Below are 21620 nucleotides of genomic sequence, written 5' to 3' on the forward strand. Positions count from 1 at the left end.
TTTGAATATTTTCATCCAAGAGAAAGAAGTAATGTCTGCCATATGCGACAACATGGATGGATGCTGAAGGTGTTATGCTAAGTGAGATAAGTCAGACAGAGGACAAACACTGTAGAATATCACTTTTGACTCTGAACTTGTAAAAACAGAGGGGAGAATATAAGTTATAAGGAGCTAGAGATAGGGAAACTGGGGAGAAATTGTTTTAAGGGTAAAAAACTTATGACCAGTAGGTAAGTTCTAGAGAGTTAATACACAACATAGTGATTATAGTCAACACTATTGTATTGTATATTGTATGTATTGTATACATACTATTGTATGAATTTGTACAATACTGTAAAAATTTCAACATTACTAAGAAACTAAATCTTAACTGCTCTCAAAGTTGTATTATAAGTTTCAACATTACAAAAAAACTAAATCTTAATTGTTCTCAATGCACACAAAAAGTGATAAATATGTAACATGGAAGAAGTGTTAGCTAATACTACAATAGTAATCCTATTGCAATACACAAATTACCAAACCAACACATTGTGCACCTTACATTTAGTGTTATGTGTCAATTATATCTCAGTTTAAATATATATAAACATAGTTGAGGAGAAGGCAATGGCACCCCACTCCAGTACTCTTGCCTGGGAAATCCCATGGACAGAGGAGCCAGGTGGGCTGCAGTCCATGGGGTCTCGAAGAGTTGGACACGACTGAGTGACTTCACTTTCACTTTTTACTTTCATACATTGGAGAAGGAAATGGCAACCCACTCCAGTGTTCTTGCCTGGAGAGTCCCAGAGACGGGGGAGCCTGGTGGGCTGCCGTCTATGGGGTCGAATAGAGTCGGACACGACTGAAGCGACTTAGTAGTAGTAAACATAATTGAAGTGGGAAGTCACACACTGGGCCCGGATAGGGCCCAGTGCACTGGATACATACTATGCACTGGATAGGCCTTAACCTTCGTACTATCATCTGGCTCCCGTAGCGTGCACACATACACACACACACATACACAGAGTTCCCTGACATTTCAGGATGTGTTCAGAATTTCTTGGTGGTTTGCGGGCTTAGAATATTACTGTTTTTCCTGTGTTCAAAGTATGTTCTGGTTTAAGTGTGGCTTCTTGACAATCAGCTTGCTCTTTCTTTTAGTCTCATTAAACCCCATGTGTGGTGGGCCTACCAGAATTCTGTGCTCCTGGGGCACTGTAGATGTTAACAGAATGGCAAGGAATGGTGGTAGACCACATGTCACAGATATCTCTCCTGCCTATTAGAGTTACTAAAATGTACCAAGATAAAATTACTAAGGCTTTTAACAGAGCACTGGCAGGTCACTGAACTGAGCTCGGGGACGTGTGAGTGTGGAGCAGTGTGCCGCAGTGCTACGCCCAGGTCATCAGCGAGTCTCGGGCGCTTAACTCCACAGGCCTGGATGAGACCACCCATGAGGAATAGAAAAAACAAGCGGTCTCAGACATAAGCACTGTGTTAGTTCAACATTTTGAGATTGATCTGAGAAGAGAGTCCATAAAGGAGAGACTGAGAAGCCAGCCAGGAAGGTCGGAGGTCACGATATGAAGAACTACCTGGCCATATGGCTCTTACAGTATGTTCTGGGACTCTCATTCAGTGACAGAATAAACAGGATGACACTGATGGGTGAAGGTCTCACTACTGAGATTCTGGTATAACTACCAGTACTGTGGGGTGGGTAGACAGAGGTGAGTCATTTAATTGAGGAGGACTGGGATATTAGTGCTCTCTTGGAGAAGCACAGTAATATTCAAGCTTTTTTTTTTTTTTTTTGCTGTTGTTTTTTAATTGAAGTGCAGTTGATTTACAATATGGTGTTAGTTTTAAGTATACAGCAAAGTGATGCAAAATAATTCGATTATATGTAACTGAATTATATATATTTTTTCTTTCAGCTTTTCATTATAGTTTATTAAAATATTTTGAATATTGCTCCCTGTGTTATCCAGTAAACACTTGCTTATCTATTTTATGTATAGTAATCTGTTAATCTCATACTCCTAATTTATCCCTCACACTCCTTTCCCCTTTGGTAACTATAAGTTTGTTTTCTATATCTTCTGTTTCACAGATCCATTTGTATTATTTTTTAGGTTCTACATTTAATATCATATTTATCTTACTTCATTTAGCATGATAATCTCTAGGTCCATCCATGTTGCTGCAAACGGTAACTCTTCATTCTTTTTGATGCCCAGTATTCCACTGTATATATGTACCTCTTCTTTATCTGTTCATCTATTGATTGCTTCCATGTCTTGGCTGTTATAAACAGTTCTGCTATACGCATTGGAGTGCTCATATCTTTTTAGAGTTTTCATCTTTTCCAGATATATGCCCAGGAGTGCGATTTCTGGTTCAAACAGTAGCCCTATTTTTAGTCTTTAAAGGAACCTCCATAGTGGCTGCACCAATTTACATTCTCCACCAACAGTGTAGGAAGGCTCCCATTCTCCATACCCTTTTCAGCACTTATTTGTAGACATTTTGATGATTAGCAATCCTGATAGGTATGAAGAGATACCTCATTGTGGCTTTGATTTGCATTTGAAAGCAAGTTTTAAATAGACTTCAGGTTCAGAGAGAGGGGCTCTCAAGGAAACTTTGGTTAGGCGCCTCTATTTGGGACTATTGCTACTGGTGCTGTGGCAGCAGGTGTATTTTTGTGTTTTTTCCCTTGAGGTAAGAAAACAAACTACCTGGTAGGTGATGGCTGCTGCTTACAGCAGTAACCCTGCCAAGTGGGCCATAACCCTGGACATTCCTAGCGTATATTTTGGAATGCAATTTCTCACCTGACCCAAAAAGAAGAGTTACAATTGTTGCAGAATACCAATTTGGCTTTCTTTTTACAACTGGGCTCAGTATCCTGCACTGAGCCCGGTGGACTAAGGAACTGGGTGTCTGTGAGCGTATGCTGCCCCACGCTTGGCATGGCTCCTCCGTCACTTGTTGGGCTCCTCTCCTTCCTCTGGAGTGGCCTGGACTGGTTGGTCCGTATCATCAGCCATGCCACAAACCCTGGAAATGCGCACCATGTCATTTCCTCCTGACTGCAGAGAGCAGTGCTGGTGGAGGTATGTCTGCTCAGGGCATCACAGGGCGGCAACAACAGCGCAGGTGAGGCTGGAGATCTTGGTGTGTCAGGGGAACACGGGCTGGAAGGGGCAGTTTGGGTGTATGTTGCATTGAAAGTAGCTTGGGGCTCCCATGGTGTAGAAAGACAATGTTTCCTGGCTTTAGACAGTGAGTTGCTTAGGATCTCTTAAAATCAGCATTACTGAAGTACAACTTGTAAGTCATAAAACACAATACTATGTTTTTTGGTACATGAATTGTAAACTCAGTCGCTGTTCCAGTTTTGGAACATTTGTCATCATTGTATAATGTCCCTTCAGTGTCCCTTTCCTGTCAATTCCCATTTTCTTACCCAGCCCCTGGTAGCCTCTGAATTGCTTTCTGCTGAAGATTTATCTTCTCTGATAAATGGAAACTTATATGTGATCTTCTATGTCTGGCTTTTTTCACTTAGCATATTTTTGAGGTTCATCTTTGTTTCAGTGTAAGTGCTTCTTTTTTAGTGATGATGGCCCAAGGAACTCCAGAGGTTAGAGATGGGGGTTGTACAAAGCTGTATAGGAATAGGAGACCATTCTCACTGACCTAGGGAGGGTTTGTGCTAACAAAACAGATAAAGAACATGGTAACATTGGTCCTGATGTCTCAAGGACAGTGGTGATGATGATCAAAGCTGACAAGTTAAAGAAACAGCTAAATTCTAGTTAAATTCTGTGGTTCATTCAGATGTTACTTGACCTGTGTTGAGCTGATTTGTATCTACATCCACCCTGTTCACACTCCAGAGTTTTAGAATGGCAATACTGGAGGGCTATAATAACTTCCATTTTAAAAAAGTTAGATACTTTATTTGGGGAGGTATCTGGTAAAACTGAACCAGGAAAGAATCCGGGCTCCTTGGAGAAATGGCTGACTTGCAGGGCTGGGGCACATAAAGTATAAGATGAGCCTGGATCATCTCATGCCAGAAGTAAGAAAGGCTCAAGAACATTAGAATCACGTCAGGGACACAGGCACCAGACTGCGGACAGGTCAGTCCCAGGCAATTTTACCATCATAGTAAGTGATGATAGGAATGCACTGTACAATAAATGGAGAAAGGACAGCTGTATCAGTAGGTCTCTAACAACTGCCGAAAGAATAATGAAATTATAAAAAAAAATCATTTGCCTTTCACCGTAGTAATACTTGATTCAGACAAGAAAAATCAACATATGCTAAAACCAATAGGTAAAAGTGTGTTAAAGAACAAGGTATTAACATGGTTTCAAGGTATCTCCCCATAAAATACTTATAAATTGCTCACTAATTTATAAGTTTCAAATACAAATTAACTTCAGAGTTTGTAGTTTTTCCAGTAGTTGTGTATGGATGTGAATGTTAGATCATAAAGAAAGCTGAGTGCTGATGAAGTGATGCTTTTGAACTGTGATTGTTGGAGAAGACTCTTGAGAGTCCCTTGGACAGCAAGGAGATCCAACCAGTCAACTAAAGGAAATCAGTCCTGAACATCCACTGGAAGGACTGATGCTGAAGCTGAAACTCCAATACTTGTGGTCACTTAATGTGAAGAACTGACTGATTGGAAAAGACCCTGTTGGAGGGAAAGACTGAAGACAGGAAGAGGAAGGGGACCAGAGGATGAGACGATTGGAATGCATCACCAACTCAATGGACATGAGTTTGAGCAAGCTCTGCGAATTGGTGATGGACAGGGAAGCCTGGTGTGCTGCAGCCCATGGGGTCACAAAGAGTCGGACATGAACAAGCGATTGAACTGGAGAGTTTGAAAAAAGCTGGATAATGTATTTTTACCAAGTGATGAAAGCTACCATGACCAGGCACAGGACAAATTCATATCACGTGTTTTCTGATAAGGTCATGAGAAGTACACAGTATTTATTTTTTTGAAGTGTTCCAACCAAAAATAACACAACTTGAGGAAAATTAAACAAACTTAAACTATGGGATTTTCCATAAAGTAACTGCCTTATACTTTTGAGACTACTATTTTTTTTTAACTAGCTCACACTTTATATGAATTTCTTTCATTTTTAGCTGTGCCAGGATCCCATCCAGGTGGTATGCATTCTTTATGGTGAAGTGTTAACATATCAAATTATTCATTCAGAAATCTGGTATACTTTCCATATTATAGAAAATTCATGTTGCTTTTGAAATTTACCTGCCTTCCCATCACACACAAAAAATCCCAAGAGTTTCAATTTTTTTTTTTTTTTTGTATCCAAAATGTGTTTAATGGGATGGCTTCCCATTCATCTTGATAGAGGATACTTTTAGTGCTGCTTCAGCGTAAAGGAGCATCCTTCTGTAAGCCTTGCTTTTCCTCTTGTAGGCTGGCAGAGGACAGTAGAGCAGCCAACACACAAAACTACTGTGTTTATACATGGCTAAAGATTGCGGTGATTTTATAGCATCCTGGGCATTTCACATCCATGAAATAGCAATTAGGACTCTGCACCAGGCACTTTTTCTTGTGTTTCCTCTTCTCTTCTGGAGAGAGGTAGAGATTCTTTGCTAGAGGCATGTTCTCATGCGGAGCTTGTCACTGCCAGAAAGGCAATTCTTTACAGAAAAAAAACAAAAACAAAACACCACAAAAACTGTAATGTTATGTCTATGTGCAAAAATATAAAGGATATTGTGATTGTAGGTTAACAATTGCATGTTAAGATTTATTTTGTCTGCATGTTTTTACTGACTTATTTCCTATTTCAGTTCAGTTGCTCAGTCATGTCCGACTCTGAGACCCTGTGGACTGCAGCACACCAGGCTTCCCTGTCCATCAACTCCCAGAGTTTGCTCAAACTCATGTCTGTCGAGTTGGTGATGTGATCCAACCATCTCATCCTCTGTTGTTGCCTTCTTCTCCTGCCTTCAATCTTTCGCAGCATCAAGGTCTTTTCCAATGAGTCAGGTGGCCTAAGTATTGGAACTTCAGCTTCAGTATCAGTCCTTCCACAAAATATTCAGGACTGATTTCCTTTAGGATTGACAGAGTTCCTATTTCAAGACAAGTATGAATCTACTGCATGAAGACATGACTCAGTTTCTTAAAAATTTAATTATTGACTACTGCCTGTATCTTTGGTAATTCTGTTCAAAAAAAGAAAGATAATGAATAGGCTTTGTTTGTGGGGATTCAAGTCTAATGGACCACATACACTCACATGCACGCAACAGAGGTCTCCGTGAGAAATGAAGGCCAGGAGATTTTGATGGTTAAGACTGTGATCACTGAAATAAGCAACTCAACTTCAGACCCTAACTCTGCTCTCACTTTGCAGCCTTACCTTGGGCAGGTGATTCACTTGTCTTAAAGTTCTATAAAATGAGGAAGGAATTCTACCTCAGGACTGTTATACAGAATAGTGATATCTAAGGCATAAGAAGCAATTAGTATAATCCTGATATGTAATAGTAAGTGCTCATAAATTATGTTGACTGTGATAAATACTTACCTGAAAACCTTATAATACACAAATGAGCTGGGGAATACCTAACCCTATGGAGAGTAAAGAAAATCAGATTATATGAACCCCTTATTTAGGGATCTGAGCCACAGTTTACTTCTTTCTGATAGCCCTACTCACAGTGGCTGCCATCCACATTTTCTCTCCCCAATTCAGAAATCTCACTCTGAATACAAGAGTATACTCCTACTTCTAAATTAAGGCATGTGTCCTTACAAACACTTTCTTCAAACTCAAAGAAAGCAATGTGCTTGAAACACTGTAAACTTGCCAAAAATCTGAATGGCAATGCTAATAAAGGAAAATACAGACTACATGATAAAAAAAAATGGTATTGGGGGAAACAGTAGGAGCACAGAGGTTGCTTGAGCAGTAGAAAGAGACTGATGAATCATTTTCCTTTGTGATACAGGCTCACCACCCACAGCCGCAAAAATACATTCTACAAAATCAAAGCCACTATCCTTCCTTAGTCAATACGTGTCTTCCTTCCTATAAAGCTCTCTCTCTTATAATCCCTATAAACTTTGCACAGAATACAAGCTCACTCATAACCAACCCACCTTACTAGTTGTGTTTGCCACTATAGAATATCATAGTAGTTCAAAAACATTTATAGAGCATGTAACATAAATATCCATATTACTATCTATGCAAAATGTTATAGAGTTTATAAAGATGATTAAGATGATACAGTTTGACCTACAGTTAATTCAAACAGAGGTCAGCAAATTATGGCCTGAGGGTCAAATCTGGCCATAACATTTGGTTACATGTTGTCTGTGATTATTTTACTCATACAGCAGAGTATGAGTTATGACCAAGATCATATGCTTTTCAAAGCTGAAGATATTTATTGTTTTGGCTGTTTACAGAAAATGTCTGCCAACCTCTGTAACAGGAGATGCAACTACGATAAAAATGCCTTACTGTACTGAGTGCCAATTAAAAGGCTACAAATAAAGAATTCAGAGTTCAGAAAGTTGGAGTGGTCACTTTTAGCAGTGTCATTTTGAGGAAACTTTTGAAGGAGGTACCAATAGCAACAGGCCTAGAAGAATAAGAATGCAGACTGGTTACAAACTTCTGGGCAACAAAAAATGATGAAAATGTATGAGGCAAAGAAAAAGTTAGAGACAGGATGGAGCTTGCCAATTAGATTAGGCATTATTCTCTTATGATTAATATTCAGAGGCATTCTCATCTTTACCATTTTTCTAATCTGCATGTATGTTTTATACAAGTCAAATTCCATATGCCTCTAAGATTCTCTCTTAATTATACACTTGCTTTCCAGCTGATAACCCCACTCTAATGCAGCAAACTCACAGATATGAATTTGGTAACATTATAATTATATTTTCTGAAACTGTGCCTTAATATAACCTTCTTAAATCTTTTTCTATCATTTGATATTAAATATTTATTCAGCATCAAAAGAGATATTGTTTACCTTCCAAAACAAAATCATATGACTTTACAACAATTTACCAAGATTATTACTGCTCTGCTCTTCTCATTTATGTTTGTTCCTTTTTGCTGAAGTTCTATTAGGTAAAAAAGTTAGATGGACTCGTAGCACTTCTAGTCTTCAAACACTAAAAATTATTTTGCTTTAATCAGAAAGGGTAGATTACATTAACAGGTCTAGGAGAGTTACTTTTAAAAGCTCTTGAAAACTAAGTTTTCATAAAAAATTTATTGTACAAAGACAATTTATGCTTACATGTAAAAATATCTTAGGTTCAATATGAAAAACTGCTGCCATATTACCTTTTGGCTAAGTATTCATATAGTTACATTTTTATAACCTGCTTTATATACGTACAACCTAGGAGAAATATGAACTACAAAACAAACAAACAAACAAAATTTCCAGTATTTGTAAGTAAGAAAAAATGGCTGTCTTATTTGAAATATATATAATTCTCAAAAGTATAAAAGAATAGGCTATAACATGTAAAACTTGAAGTATTATAGATTGGGCAAAAAGAAAATAATAATAATCTAGGGGGGAAGAGGAACAACAGAGAAAGGGAACAAGGGACTGAGAGACAAAGCAAACAAGCACAACCGAGACAGCCCAAATTCATACAACTGCTCTGCTGATATGAAGAGATAAAGAAAGAATGGGCTTTCAAAGTTGAAGACTAAAATGTTTTACTATTTCAACATAAAATTCCTTGAGAACTCTCATAATATGTACATGGTTCTGGAACAAGATTCTTACTTCTTAGCTTATTAACAATGTGTACATTTGAAAATAAATATATACAATACTTCAAACAAACCATTCAAGATTGCATTTCAGCAATGACATCCAAGGAAACAGAATTCAGGCACTGTGAAACACTTAGGATATATGGTATCTTCAGGACTAAATGTTTTCTTCCTTGTTTGACAGTCTTAAGTCTTCATTACACATATGTTGCTTTTAAAGTTGTTTTCTTACGGTGACAATCATTTTGATAGGCCAAACCCAGTTTCATTTTCTCCAGTACTGCAAAAATTAAAAACAACAAAAAGAAAATTAGCTTCTCTATTCACTGAGAAGAGAAACAACAGTTTACAGTCAAAAAACTTAGAATAGGACAAACATGTAATTCTTTAATAGAAAAAGAAAAAGAACAACAACAACAAACAATTCAGGTAATTCCAGTTTATAAGAGCAAATATTTTGGGAAAGGAATGTTTGCTAACTGTAAGCTCAAGATGACTTCATTATTAAACAGCAGAGAAATCTAGAACTAGGAAGGCAAAAAGTCCACTGAATTCTGCAGTGATAGATGATTAATATTCTGAGCAATAAGCTTAGTTCTTGGTGCAACATTTTTTAGAGACTGTAAAAACTGGTAATATATTCCACACATTGTGAAGTTAATCCACAATACAGAGTACAGAAATGGTTTGCAAAAAAATAAAAGGAGGCAGTGTTGAAAGAACAACAAAGACCTAGTAAAGAATTTTTTTGGAGTTATTAACAAAGATGTTTGGGGCCATTAATGTAACATTAATTCATTAACAAAGATGATGCTGTTAAAGTGCTGCACTCAATATGCTAGCAAACTTGGAAAACTCAGCAATGGTCACAGGACTGGAGAAGGTCAGTTTTCATTTCAATTCCCAAGAAGGACAATGCCAAAGAATGTTGGCAAACTACTGCACAATCACGCTTATTTGACATGCTAACAAGGTAATCCTCAAAATCCTTGCAGCTAGGCTTCAATAATACATGAACCAAGAATTTCCAAATGTACAAACTGGATTTAGAAAAGACAGAGGAACCAGAGATCAAATTGCCAACATCCACTGATTCATAGAAAAAACAAGAGAATTCCAAGAAAACATCTACTTCTGTTTCACTGACTGCACTAAAGTCTTTGACTATGTGGATCACAACAAACGGTGGAAAATTCTTAAAGAGATGGGAACACCAGACCACCTGACTTGCCTCCTGAGAAACCTGTGTGGAGGTCAAGAAGCAACAGTTAGAACTGGACATGGAACAACAGACTAGTTCCAAACTGGGAAAAGAGTACGTCAAGTCTGTATATTGTCACCCTGCTTATTTAACTTCTGTGCAGAGTACATCACGTGAAATGCCGGGCTGGATGAAGCACAAGCTGGAATCAAGACTGCCAGGAGAAATATCAATAACCTCAGATAAGCAGATAACTAAAGGGCCTCTTGATGAAGGTGAAAGAGTGAAAAAACTGGCTTAAAACTCAACATTCAAAAAATGAAGATCATGGCATCTGGTTTTATCACTTCGTGGCAAATAGATGTGGAAAATGTGAAAATGGTGGCTGATTTCATTTTCCTGTGCTTCAAAATCAATGTGGATGGTGACTGTAGCCATGAAATTAAAAGACACTTGCTCCTTGGAAACTTTATGTTTTGATCAATGGAATATTTTACATTTCTGTTCTTTATTCCTAATGGCAAAATAAGGTCCATATAATATAAAATCAGAAATAATGTTCTGATCTCTTCTCCTCTGGGCATCTTTTGCTTCTGTGCCTTCTCAAACTAGATGAGAGAGTTACAGTAGTTACAATGGAAACATTTTACACAGGGTTTAAGTACTAAGGTGCATACATAAAGGTAAAATGGAATATAAATAAAATGAATAAAAGCAAAATAGGAAACTTTCTCCTCAGGACTGAGGCAAAAAATCTAATTCTTTGAGTAGCAGATGAGGCAGATGGCTTGTATATAGAGGCCATGTTGTACCAAAAAACCCCCAAGAACCTTCAATATTGGAATCACATTCAGCACAGTAAGATGTCATGTTATGGGAGGAACGTAGGACCTGAATTACTTTGGAGGGAGTCCCTGACACATCTCCTAGATGGGGGGAAATGTCAGGCATAATAAACATACTCTTTCCTCCTTTCATGATGTGTGTTTTAATCTTAAGTGTGAGAGTGTGTGCATACAGCTGGCTTCTCGTCATCAAAGGTGCACTGGGGCTGCACATTCCTGTGACCTTCTGCTGGGCCCTGTGCTCTTCCTCCTTGAATACCAAAGGGGCTAAGGAAGGGTTAGTGCCAGATGGACTGCAGTGGGATGTGCTCTTAGTATGCTGAGCTGGAACTCACCTAAAATTTCCAATCTGTTCATAAATTTTTACATTTAGTGTGCCAAAAATATATCTCTAACCTGAATCTATATTCATGTAATAAGATTTAATATGTATTAAGATTAATGGAAATCATCCCCCACCCCTTTCTCCAGACTTTTACCATCAATCAACAAAGAGAGACAGACAGGATAAAACAGAAACTAGAAGAAAATGGGCTGCAATATGAGATATTTCCATTGAAAGGCATAGTTTTAGAGCAGAAAGTGGCCCAAACTAAGTGGTCTCCACCTTTTTGCACAGACAAGACTAGAAAGCCCTATAAGATAATTCTGAAAGGAAGAAGAGCTCTGATGATGCAATTTTAAAGACAATGACCCAAATAAAAGTGGTTTTCAGTGGAAAATTTCCACCACTAGTAGGTGGGTGTTGCTAGGCAACAAATATTGCAGTGTTTCATCTCAACCCTTCCTAGCAAATGGCATGATAGAATAAAATAAGCCTTTCAGTATGTCAATATAGCACCTGTATCTGGCAATTTTTCAGTTGTTTTTATGAATATTTCTTTAATGCAGGAAGAACTTCTGTTAACATGTCTACCTCCATTTTATAAAAACTGGGTTCTATAATCCATAATGATTAATAGGAATGCACTAAAATTAGCATAAAATCAATTAGCAAAATGCATCCTTATAATAAATGCTGAGTGACAATGAAAGATGTTGATCATCAAACCTTAAGTGTGCATGTGATTTACTAGGATCAATACTTAGAAAATGCATACGTAAGAATGTCAGTTTCAAAAGATTAAATACATTCCCTCAGAGATTAGTTAAGAAACAACTATGCATGTATGTAATTTTATAATCTGAAAAGACTTAGGTGAGGTTAAGACATTGTTTGGACTTCTCTGGTGGCTCAGAGGTTAAAGCGTCTGCCTCCAATGCAGGAGACCCGGGTTCAACCCCTGGGTTCAATCCCTTGGTCGGGAAGATCCCCTGGAGAAGGAAATGGCAACCTACTCCAGTATTCTTGCCTGGAGAATCCCATGGTTGGAGGAGCCTGGTAGGCTACAGTCCATGGGGTCGCAAAGAGTCGGGTACGACTGACTTCACTTTCACTTTCACTAAGACCTTGTTTAGTGTCTCTAGTACCTTTCAATACCTAAGCAAGTTCCAAATAGAATTAATGTCTTAATGTTACTCATATTGATACTGTTTGTTGTATAACAGTACAAACACAGGTGACATTTAAAAAACTTATTTATTATTATTTTTTGGCCGTGCAGGTCTTCGTTGATGCATGGACTTTTCTCCAGCTGTGTGTGGGGTCGGAGGGAGGGACTACCTTCTAGTTGCGGTGTTTGGGTTTCTCACTGTGGTGGCTTCCCTTGCACAGCACGGGCTCTCGGGCATGGGGGCTTCAGTAGTTACAGTTCCCAGGCTCTTGAGCACAGGCTCAGTAGTTATGGTGCATGGGCTTAGTTGTTCCGCACCATGTGGGATCTCCTCAGATCAGGGATCCAACCCATGTCTCCTGCACTGGGAGGCAGATCGTTTACCACTCAGCCACCAGGGAAGCCCTCACAGATGAGGATATTTAAAGAAACTTGAAAGACAAGCATGAGCATTTTCAAGTTAACTTCCTGAGATAAAGAACTTGGGATTCTTGTGCATCACTATGTTGCACATCTGAAACATTTATAACACTGTAAATCAACTATATCAATTTTATAATAAATAAAAAATTAAAAAAGTATATCAGATTCTGATAAAGAAGACTTAAGCTTGATAAGCTAGAAAGTAACTAGCCTATCACTGGTTGGATATGGGGGTCAGAAGATCTGGTTTCAAGCCTTGATTCTGCCCCTCATTAGACACATGAAGTTGGCTAAGTCATTATACCTTTCTGGACTTTTCCCCCTTAGAGTTCTAAAATATTCTGCTGTGCTGTATGTTGATCCAGGTCTGCCACTAACTAGCTTGGTGACTTTGACAAGTCACTCAACTTACCCTCAGAGTCACAGTTTACTTTCTTGAGAAGTGATGACGATTAAAGGCAGGTGCAGCAAAACTTGAGTTGGCACTTATAATAAAATATGACTCAGACTGGTGTTCAGAGACAAGAAACATTTTTTGTCACGAGAGAGAAAGAATATCAGCTAACATTTATAGGAAAAAAAATTCCCTTATATTCATTAGATATTTCTTAAGTGTTTAAAGGCACTGTGCTTCTGGGTCATTGACACATATCCCAGTCTTCAAGAAGCTTGCATTTTAGGAGTTATAAGGTGATTCAAATATTTATAATAGAAAACAAAATGTAAGTGCAACTCATAATAAAAGTACAAAGTACTATTAATATTCAGAGGAAGATGAATCACAGTGGCGTGAATAGATCTTGGAAGGACAGGTTGGATTTTAGCAAGCAGGCATTTATAGGACATTCATTATTAAGGAGACAGATATTCTGGGCTGAAGGAAAGAGCTAAGTAGCCAGAGAAATGGAAGAGAACAAAAATATTGAGAAAAAGAGAGCATTCGGAGAATAGCTCAGAAAGAAGCTTAGAACACAACAATCTGGAAGGCCCTGAATTGCTAGACTGGACATCACTTATAGGCAACGGGGAAACACTGTTCATATTTAAATTATAAAAAAAAAAGGTGAAGCGGTATTTTGTGAAGATATATCTGATTGGAATATTTAGAATAAAGATAAGAATCCTGAGAGAAAAAAAATACTAAAAGCAGTTATGAAGGATTTTAGTTACTCAAAGTATTGTAAAATGAAAAACTAGGTCAAAATGTCAGTAGTGGGAAAATGACAGAAAATGATAATTAAAAAACAGTTAAAGAAACTCACAAGGCTTGGTGACATCCTATATGCTGGGTGAGGGAGAAGTTGAAACAGACAAGCTTTGAGCTTGCAGTAGTCAACTTATCATTAACTAAATGTGTAAAGTCAGGAAGGAGTTTGCAGGAGGATGTGGGAGAGGAAAGCGGCCTCATTTTTCGTTTGCTAACCACTTATATCATTATCCTCATTATGAAATTCAAACTTAAAATAGGTTCTAAATCTGAGGTTTATCATCAAGGCTAGTGCAAAAGAGTCTTCCCTCAAACAACTGTAGAAGAGCCTGCTAACTGGTAAGTCTACAGATAGATCCTTCTGTGTGTGCTACGTATGCCATCACTTTTCTCACCTTCTAACCTCTTTTCCTAGCACTTCACCATTTACCAAACCCAACAAGTGTCTAAGTCTCACTTGTCAAGGCCTCCACCAGGCCCAAGATCATTCTCAAGAAGAATTTATAGCTACCACTGACTACAACATACAGATATACCTATGCTGATGCTCCACAGTTTAGTTACTAAGAATATTTCAGTGGAATGTTTTAGAGTTATTAGTGCATCAAACACATTCACGTTGGAAGGCTGGTGAGATGTCAAGAAGGCTTGACAAAAAAAAAAATCAGAGAAGACGTGTCATTTGCAGAGAAAGGTACGGTTCTGAGAGAATTCTACCGGAGAACATGGAGATGCTGAGAAGAATGCACTGCCATCAGAGAACTTACCTGGGCAAACTTGTGAATCTGTTCCACCACTGCAGCAAAGAGAGCATGGACACTTTCATCAATCAGACTCTGCATGTAATGCACTGCCTCTTCATCAGACAGGTCTAAACGAAATTTATCCTGAACCTACAAGGTCAGAGTCTATTAGCTTTTGAATAAAGAATAACATAACATTTTGAAGAGACAAGAACAGACAGATACAGATATTATTACAATGACCTATTTTTACACTTGATACTATACTTGATCTTAGCCAAAAGGCTGAGAAGCGATGGCAACCCACTCCAGTACTATTGCCTGGAAAATCCCATGGACAGAGGAGCCTGGTAGGCTACAGTCTATGGGGTCGCGAAGAGTCAGACACGACTGAGCGACTTCACTTCACTTCTATTTTCACAGCAAAGAAATGGTTCATAACCTATAAGGAGTTCTGAATACTATTCTCCTGAATGTGTAACTTTACTTTTTGCTATATGCTCTTTATATCACCCTATCTTGGTTGTTTGTAAATTTTTTTTTCTGAGAAATATTAACAAAGTGAATAGAAAATAATTCTGTTCAGCCCTGCAAATTTAAGAACAGACAAAAAGTAAACTATAAACCAGATCTTCTAAGATGTCTGCTTTCCTATAGGAGTTCCTTATACTTCTGCAAAGAACTACTTCAATATGACCTATAATTTCTAAAGACTGAGGACTTTTTCATTATTTCATATTAAAACATACAGTTGATTCTGAATAGCAATAAGAACTACAAAGATTAGTAGAGATATATATCAGAATAGTTCCCTAAAACACACAAGCAAATGTTACCAAATGACAGTGTGTTAGAGCTCAGCTGTATCTGACTCTGCGACCCCATGGACTGTAGCCCACCAGGCTCCTCTGTCCATGGAATTCTCTAGGCAATAATACTGGAGCAGGTTACCATGCCTGACTACTTCATGCTAACACTGTGCAAAGCACCTTACATGCAGTATTTCATTCTACTCTCCGATGGCTCTGAGGTAGATAATATCTCAATCTCTCACACACAGAAACTAAGACAGAGAATTTAGGAAGCCAACCCAGGGATCTTTAACTGATGGTAAGTGGCTCACACTTCCAGACGATCTCAGTAACCACTGTACTTACTCCTTTCACCTCTTATAAATGATCCATATAAACTTCTGAAAAGACAGGCTAGAAGAAAATGGGATTTCCAAGTGGATAAAAAGTGGTCCATTTTAGTATTTCCTTTTAAGTATGGAGTTGAACTACTACAAAATCAGGAAGAAGAAAAGGCAGACAGTACTACAACCCATCACTGATGCAATGAACATGAACTTGGGCAAACTTCGGGAGATGGTGAGAGACAGGGAGGCCTGGCGTGCTGCAGTCCATGGGGTCACAAAGAGTTGGACATGACTGGGTGACAGAACCACCACCACCACCACCCATGGCCCGCTCAGTGCTCTTTTCCCTTCACTGCACTGTAAGTATACCAGGTGATCCGACAGCCCTGCAGGCTCAGGAGAGAGAAGGTAACAGAGAGAGAGGTGGAACAAGTGAAGGACAATTTGGTGGAGGGAGATCTAAAGTAAACCTTCAATCAACTCTCTCTCTCATTTCTGGATCCCAGTTAAAGAATTTATTCCATTGTATTCCTTGATTTCTACTTAGGGAGGTCATGTCTGAGAATTTTGTAAATGATTTTTTTAAGGACGTCAAAAACACTATAGGGCAGGAGAATCAAAATAAACTTTTAACCCAATTTGTCAAAGCCTGCATACTTATATAAGTGCTTAAATTACAAATAGAAGATATGTATTTAGTATATAAAGAAAACTGTTATTCACCGAATATGAAGACATTCTTTTTTATAAGAAAGAAGATTAACTGCATAAAAATGGTTGATCTGTTATCATATACATTGACTTGTGTTAGGCTACTTGTTATTCTACCCCTGTCCTTTTACCTCTGTGCCTTCCACCCTTCTACAATTTCTCCTCTGACTCCTAGCTATCTCTATCAGCTCCAGACTCTGTCCGTTTATATCTCATTAGCTAAGGCTGCACTCGAATCAATCTGCAGTGTCCTTTTTTTTTTTTTTTAAAGAGAAAGACTATAGAGCATTTTATTATATTTTTGTACATTTTCTGCTATGTGTGCCTTATATTAATGCAAATTAAAATAAACTTAGAGACAGTGTTTTTTAGATAGCCAGTGGTTGAACATTTATCAACACTTCACTGGAGCAGCACTCTTGGAACTCTTGGCAAACTGGAAACCCAGATAAGACATATTATTTATCAAGCAAAAGGATGCAAACTTGTAAATCTCAGCCTCTGCACTGTCTTTCAAAGGAGATAAAATACCATTTGTTTGAAATACATGAGTATTACCAAAATGCGACACAAAGTGAGTGAATGTTGGAAAAATGGCACCAACAGACTTGCTCAACACAGAGTTATTACAACCTTCAAAACTTGTAAGGAACGCAGTTAACTATGAAGCACAGTAAAATGAGTAGTCAATTTCAAAAAATTAAAAAGGAATTGATATATATGTACTAAAATATGCTATGGAAAAAAGGAAAATGTTGAATGTTGCTATGATTAAACATTTTGAAGATATGCCATAAAGATAGCTGGTAACAAAAGTTTAAACAATAAAATCATGATTTCCTAAAAGGACAAGTTGAAATAAAAGATCTAATAAGAAAAACTACATACTGGAAGAAGAAACAAAAAGACTCCATTTGACAACTACCATTAGAACTTTCATAAATGAGTTCTGAACATAAGTGAAGTAAGGCAAGAGTGAACATATGACAGAGATAAATGGGTTTAAAATAAACAGCAACAACAGATCCTAAAAATAGTAACACACAGATAGGCACACAAAAGCAACAACATTTGAAATCTGGTGCAGTCATCTGTCTTGAAATTTTCATCAACTACTTATGTTTCTTGATGAATGACCTGAAGTTGAAAAAAATTACCCACATCAAAACCTAGTGTGATAAGTAGTCCATTTCCTAGTTTGGCCAGGGTTGGGAGTTTTGAAACAGTGCTTCCTAGAAAATAATAAATGAAATCCTAAAAACAGCATAATTTTCTTAAATGTTAAACAATAAGATTTACATTAAAATCCCTCTCACTGCCAAAGGCTCATAAAATTAAGTAAAAGAGAATAGCTTCATTCATGTTTAAAATTATATAAATATTCTTGTACCTTTCAAATCCATATTGAAATACTAATGTCCAATGTGACAGTATCAGTAAGCGGACTTTTTGAAAGGTACTTAGATTATGAGGGTGGAGCCCTCATGAATGATTAGTGCTCTTATAAAGAGACACCAAAGAGATTCCTGGCACCTTCCACCCTAAGTGCCCTCTGACCCCAAAGGGGCTTTAACTTGACCATTCTGGCACCCTGGACTAGTATTTAGAGTTCTCAGAAGCATAAGAAATAAATTCTGTTGTTTATAAGCTATCTAGTGTCTGGTATTTTGTTATATTGATATATGTAGCAGCCCAAATGGACCAAGATAATGTTCAACCCACAGAGGTATGTTTCTAATAATGCTGAGTCAGTTACATCAGAACTTAGAGCTTTTGGTGAGAAATATTATTTACAACCACCAGAAAAATTCCATCTTACAACTTTAGTAGTTGTATACTTCTATAAGTTAAAAAGCTATACTATCTTTGAAGCTTATTATTAATAAGCCTTCTGCTATTTAAGATCATTTTATGTTATCTTTGGATAAATAAAATGTGTTATATACACCCCCCTCAGTGGCTCTGGTAAAGAATTTGCCTGCTATGTAAGAGACCTGAGTTCAATCCCTGGGTTGGGAAGATCCCCTGGAGAAGGGAAAGGCTACCCACTCTAGTATTCTGGCCTGGAGAATTCCAAGGACTCTATAGTCCATGGGGTCACAAAGAGTTGGACACGACTGAGTGACTTTCACTTTCAGTGAATCAGAGCCAGAAATTAATTTGAATAAAAAAAAATCTTCCAATTTGTTACTCCTTTCTCTCATCTCTCGCTGTATCTCAGGGTAAGATAGTTCAGAATAACTGCTCATCTATGTGGAAACTTTCTTTCATGCTTCTCTTTGCAGATTAAGTTAAAAGCAGGTCTCTACTCTCTTTACACAGTAAGAAACCCCTGTTACCAAGGGTATGAATGGAAAAGTTAAAGAACAACTGTTTTCTTCTATATACTATTATAATATTTTGTTTCTGATTCTTAGCATGCTTGGTCTGTGAGTACCAGGAAGCAGGTATCTTAGTAGGAATATTAAAGAGAAGCTAAATTTTTAGGACAAAGAGTAAGGGTGGTGATAGTAAGCTTCCTCTTGATATAGTGAGCTCCTCATGTGACTGTGGGCATAAACAGGGAAGGGGATAAAACTAGTTGCAGAGGGCTTGAGAGTCTGTCATATTCTAAAATGTGAAAAAGAAATATACACAAGTTCTCTTTCTTAATTTACATTACTTAAGAGTCTAGGGGTCGGGACACGGGGAAATGGGTTGTTAAAACCCTGATACTTCTTAAGTATGAAAAGTAGACTATGATATCTGAGGGTATATGAAAATTACCTTTTTTACAGTTTTATCTGGTTCAAGAGCAATATCTGGAATGTTTGCATCCACCATCAAGGAAAACAAATTCAAAATAAGATTAGAATACCTAAAGAAGAATGGGAAAAAACAGCAATGTGTTAGAATTTTGCCTTTCTGATATTAAGAACACTGTTACAAGTAGTAATATTTAGATTTTTATAATGATTACTATTACTCCTATGGAAAATAGAATGTACACTTATTCACCAGTTGCCTCAATGAAAAGCAAGACTTGAAAACGTATCTTATTCTAGGGCCTTGATATAATACCACTTCTAGGTCTCCCAATAGGGAACACACCTTTGGAATAACATCTAATAATGACATTTTTTTTTCATTTTTTAGTAAGTATATTCTTTTCAGAAGGGATCTAATGGGGAATCCACTTTATACCATTAATTACATTTTACTAAGGAATGAAGATCTGTCTTTGCTCAATGAAGACAAGAATCTGCTACCTTAAGACTACCTCAGTGTGTCATGGGTAATGAGTGAAGGGGTAATGTGACTCCATCTGCTATCTTAAGATTATCTTGGTGTGTCATGGGTAATGAGTGAAGGGAAACAGTGTGACTCCATTCATGAGTCATAAGTATCCTCCAGGGACACTAATCCCACCATCTTAGAAAATACAGTGACTGGTCTTGTTATAAGCATCCTAAATGGAGGAGAAAATAGCTCATACTCTTCTACACTAAAAATATACAAGATATCTAAATCATTTCACCTTTGGAGTATGTGGACCCCTGTAGGAAGGGTTATCCTCATCAATGCTCAAACTTTTCATCTTCCTCTAAACAAAGAGAAAGTATGTTACTATTCCAAATGTTCATTACTAGAGGTGGAGCTGTATGGGAAAAGGTGTCAGTAAGTGTCCACTGGGCACAGGCCACCTCCTGCTCAGAACACTCTCCTCTTGGACAGTTATGCCCTGAGTGGTAATGCAGCACTGCAGTGATAAAAGGAGGCCATCTGACTTTGGGGATGGATGTGAGTAAAAAATTTGGTTTTAGACAACAAAGGTTTTTAGCTGGTCTTGGTAAAAAGTTCTGGATCTGTTCCCCCTAAACTGAAACCATGCAGTTGCAAAGAGCTAAACACTACTTAGCAACTAAACTATACATATGTTGTGCTTTGCTTAGTCACTCAGTCATGCCCAACTCTTTGCGACCACATTGTCTGCCAGGTTCCTTTGTCCATGGGATTCTCCAGGCAAGAATATTGGAGTGGGTTGCCAGTTCCTTCTCCAGGAGATCTTCCTGGACCAGGAACCAAACCTGGGTCTTCCATACTGAAGGCAGTATGGAAGTACTCTGATGGTAAAGAATCTGCCTGCAGTATGGAAGACCCAGGTTTGTGAAAGTGAAAGAGGAGAGTGAAAAAGTTGTCTTAAAGCTCAACATTCAGAAAACGAAGATCATGGCATCCGGTCTCATCACTTCAGGGGAAATAGATGGGGAAACAGTGGAAACAGTGTCAGACTTTATTTTTGGGGGCTCCAAAATCACTGCACATGGAGACTGCAGCCATGATATTAAAAGACACTTACTCCTTGGAAGAAAAGTTATGAGCAACCTAGATAGTATATGCAAAAGCAGAGACATTACTTTGCCGATTAAGGTCCGTCTAGTCAAGGCTATGATTTTTCCAGTAGTTATGTATGGATGTGAGAGGTGGACTGTGAAGAAGGTTGAGCACCGAAGAATTGGTGCTTTTGAACTGTGGTGTTGGAGAAGACTCTTGAGAGACCCTTGGACTGCAAGGAGATCCAACTAGTCCATTCTGAAGGAGATCAACCCTGGGATTTCTTTGGAAGGAATGATGCTGAAGCTGAAATTCCAGTACTTTGGCCACCTCATGCGAAGAGTTGACTCACTGGAAAAGACTCATGCTGGGAGGGATTGGGGGCAGGAGAAGAAGGGGACGACAGAGGATGAGATGGCTGGATAGCATCACTGACTTGATGGATGTGAGTCTGAGTAAACTCCGGGAGTTGGTGATGGACAGGGAGGCCTGGCGTGCTGCGATTCATGGGGTCGCAAAGAGTCGGACAGGACTGAGCAACTGAACTGAAATGAACTGATATATATACACAGACTTTGTTCCTATATATATATAGGAACAAAGAAAGATTTTTAGGAATGAAGTCATGGTCAAATGTAAGAAAGATTTTTAGGAACAAAGTCATGGTCAACTGTGTCAAAGCTTCAAGGAAGCAAAGTGGCCACTAGATTTGCT

At 38.1% G+C, this 21620-nt stretch overlaps 1 protein-coding gene and 1 pseudogene across 3 annotated transcripts in view; both read right to left on the minus strand.

Annotated features, from left to right (window-relative positions):
• Window positions 1-5335: 5335 nt before the first annotated feature.
• Window positions 5336-5707, minus strand: LOC138428451 (small ribosomal subunit protein eS27-like; annotated as a pseudogene).
• A 2486-nt stretch (window positions 5708-8193) lies between these two features.
• Window positions 8194-21620, minus strand: part of PIK3C3 (phosphatidylinositol 3-kinase catalytic subunit type 3) — a 161360-nt gene continuing 147933 nt past the window's right edge. For 2 of the 3 annotated variants that reach the window (XR_011252453.1, XM_069569209.1), the window contains 3 exons: window positions 19359-19449; window positions 14768-14893; window positions 8292-9111 (listed from right to left, as the gene is read on the minus strand). Coding sequence is in view for 1 of the 3 variants with exons in the window: in XM_069569209.1 (XP_069425310.1) it covers window positions 9097-9111; window positions 14768-14893; window positions 19359-19449 (232 nt within the window). In the remaining 2 variants the exon portion in view is untranslated. Of the gene's footprint in view, window positions 9112-14767; window positions 14894-19358; window positions 19450-21620 lie in introns of all 3 variants that reach the window. The other variant, XR_011252452.1, reaches the window with a different exon arrangement.

The sequence above is a fragment of the Ovis canadensis genome, chromosome 23 (assembly GCF_042477335.2).
Source record: "Ovis canadensis isolate MfBH-ARS-UI-01 breed Bighorn chromosome 23, ARS-UI_OviCan_v2, whole genome shotgun sequence".
Classification (NCBI taxonomy): domain Eukaryota; kingdom Metazoa; phylum Chordata; class Mammalia; order Artiodactyla; family Bovidae; genus Ovis; species Ovis canadensis.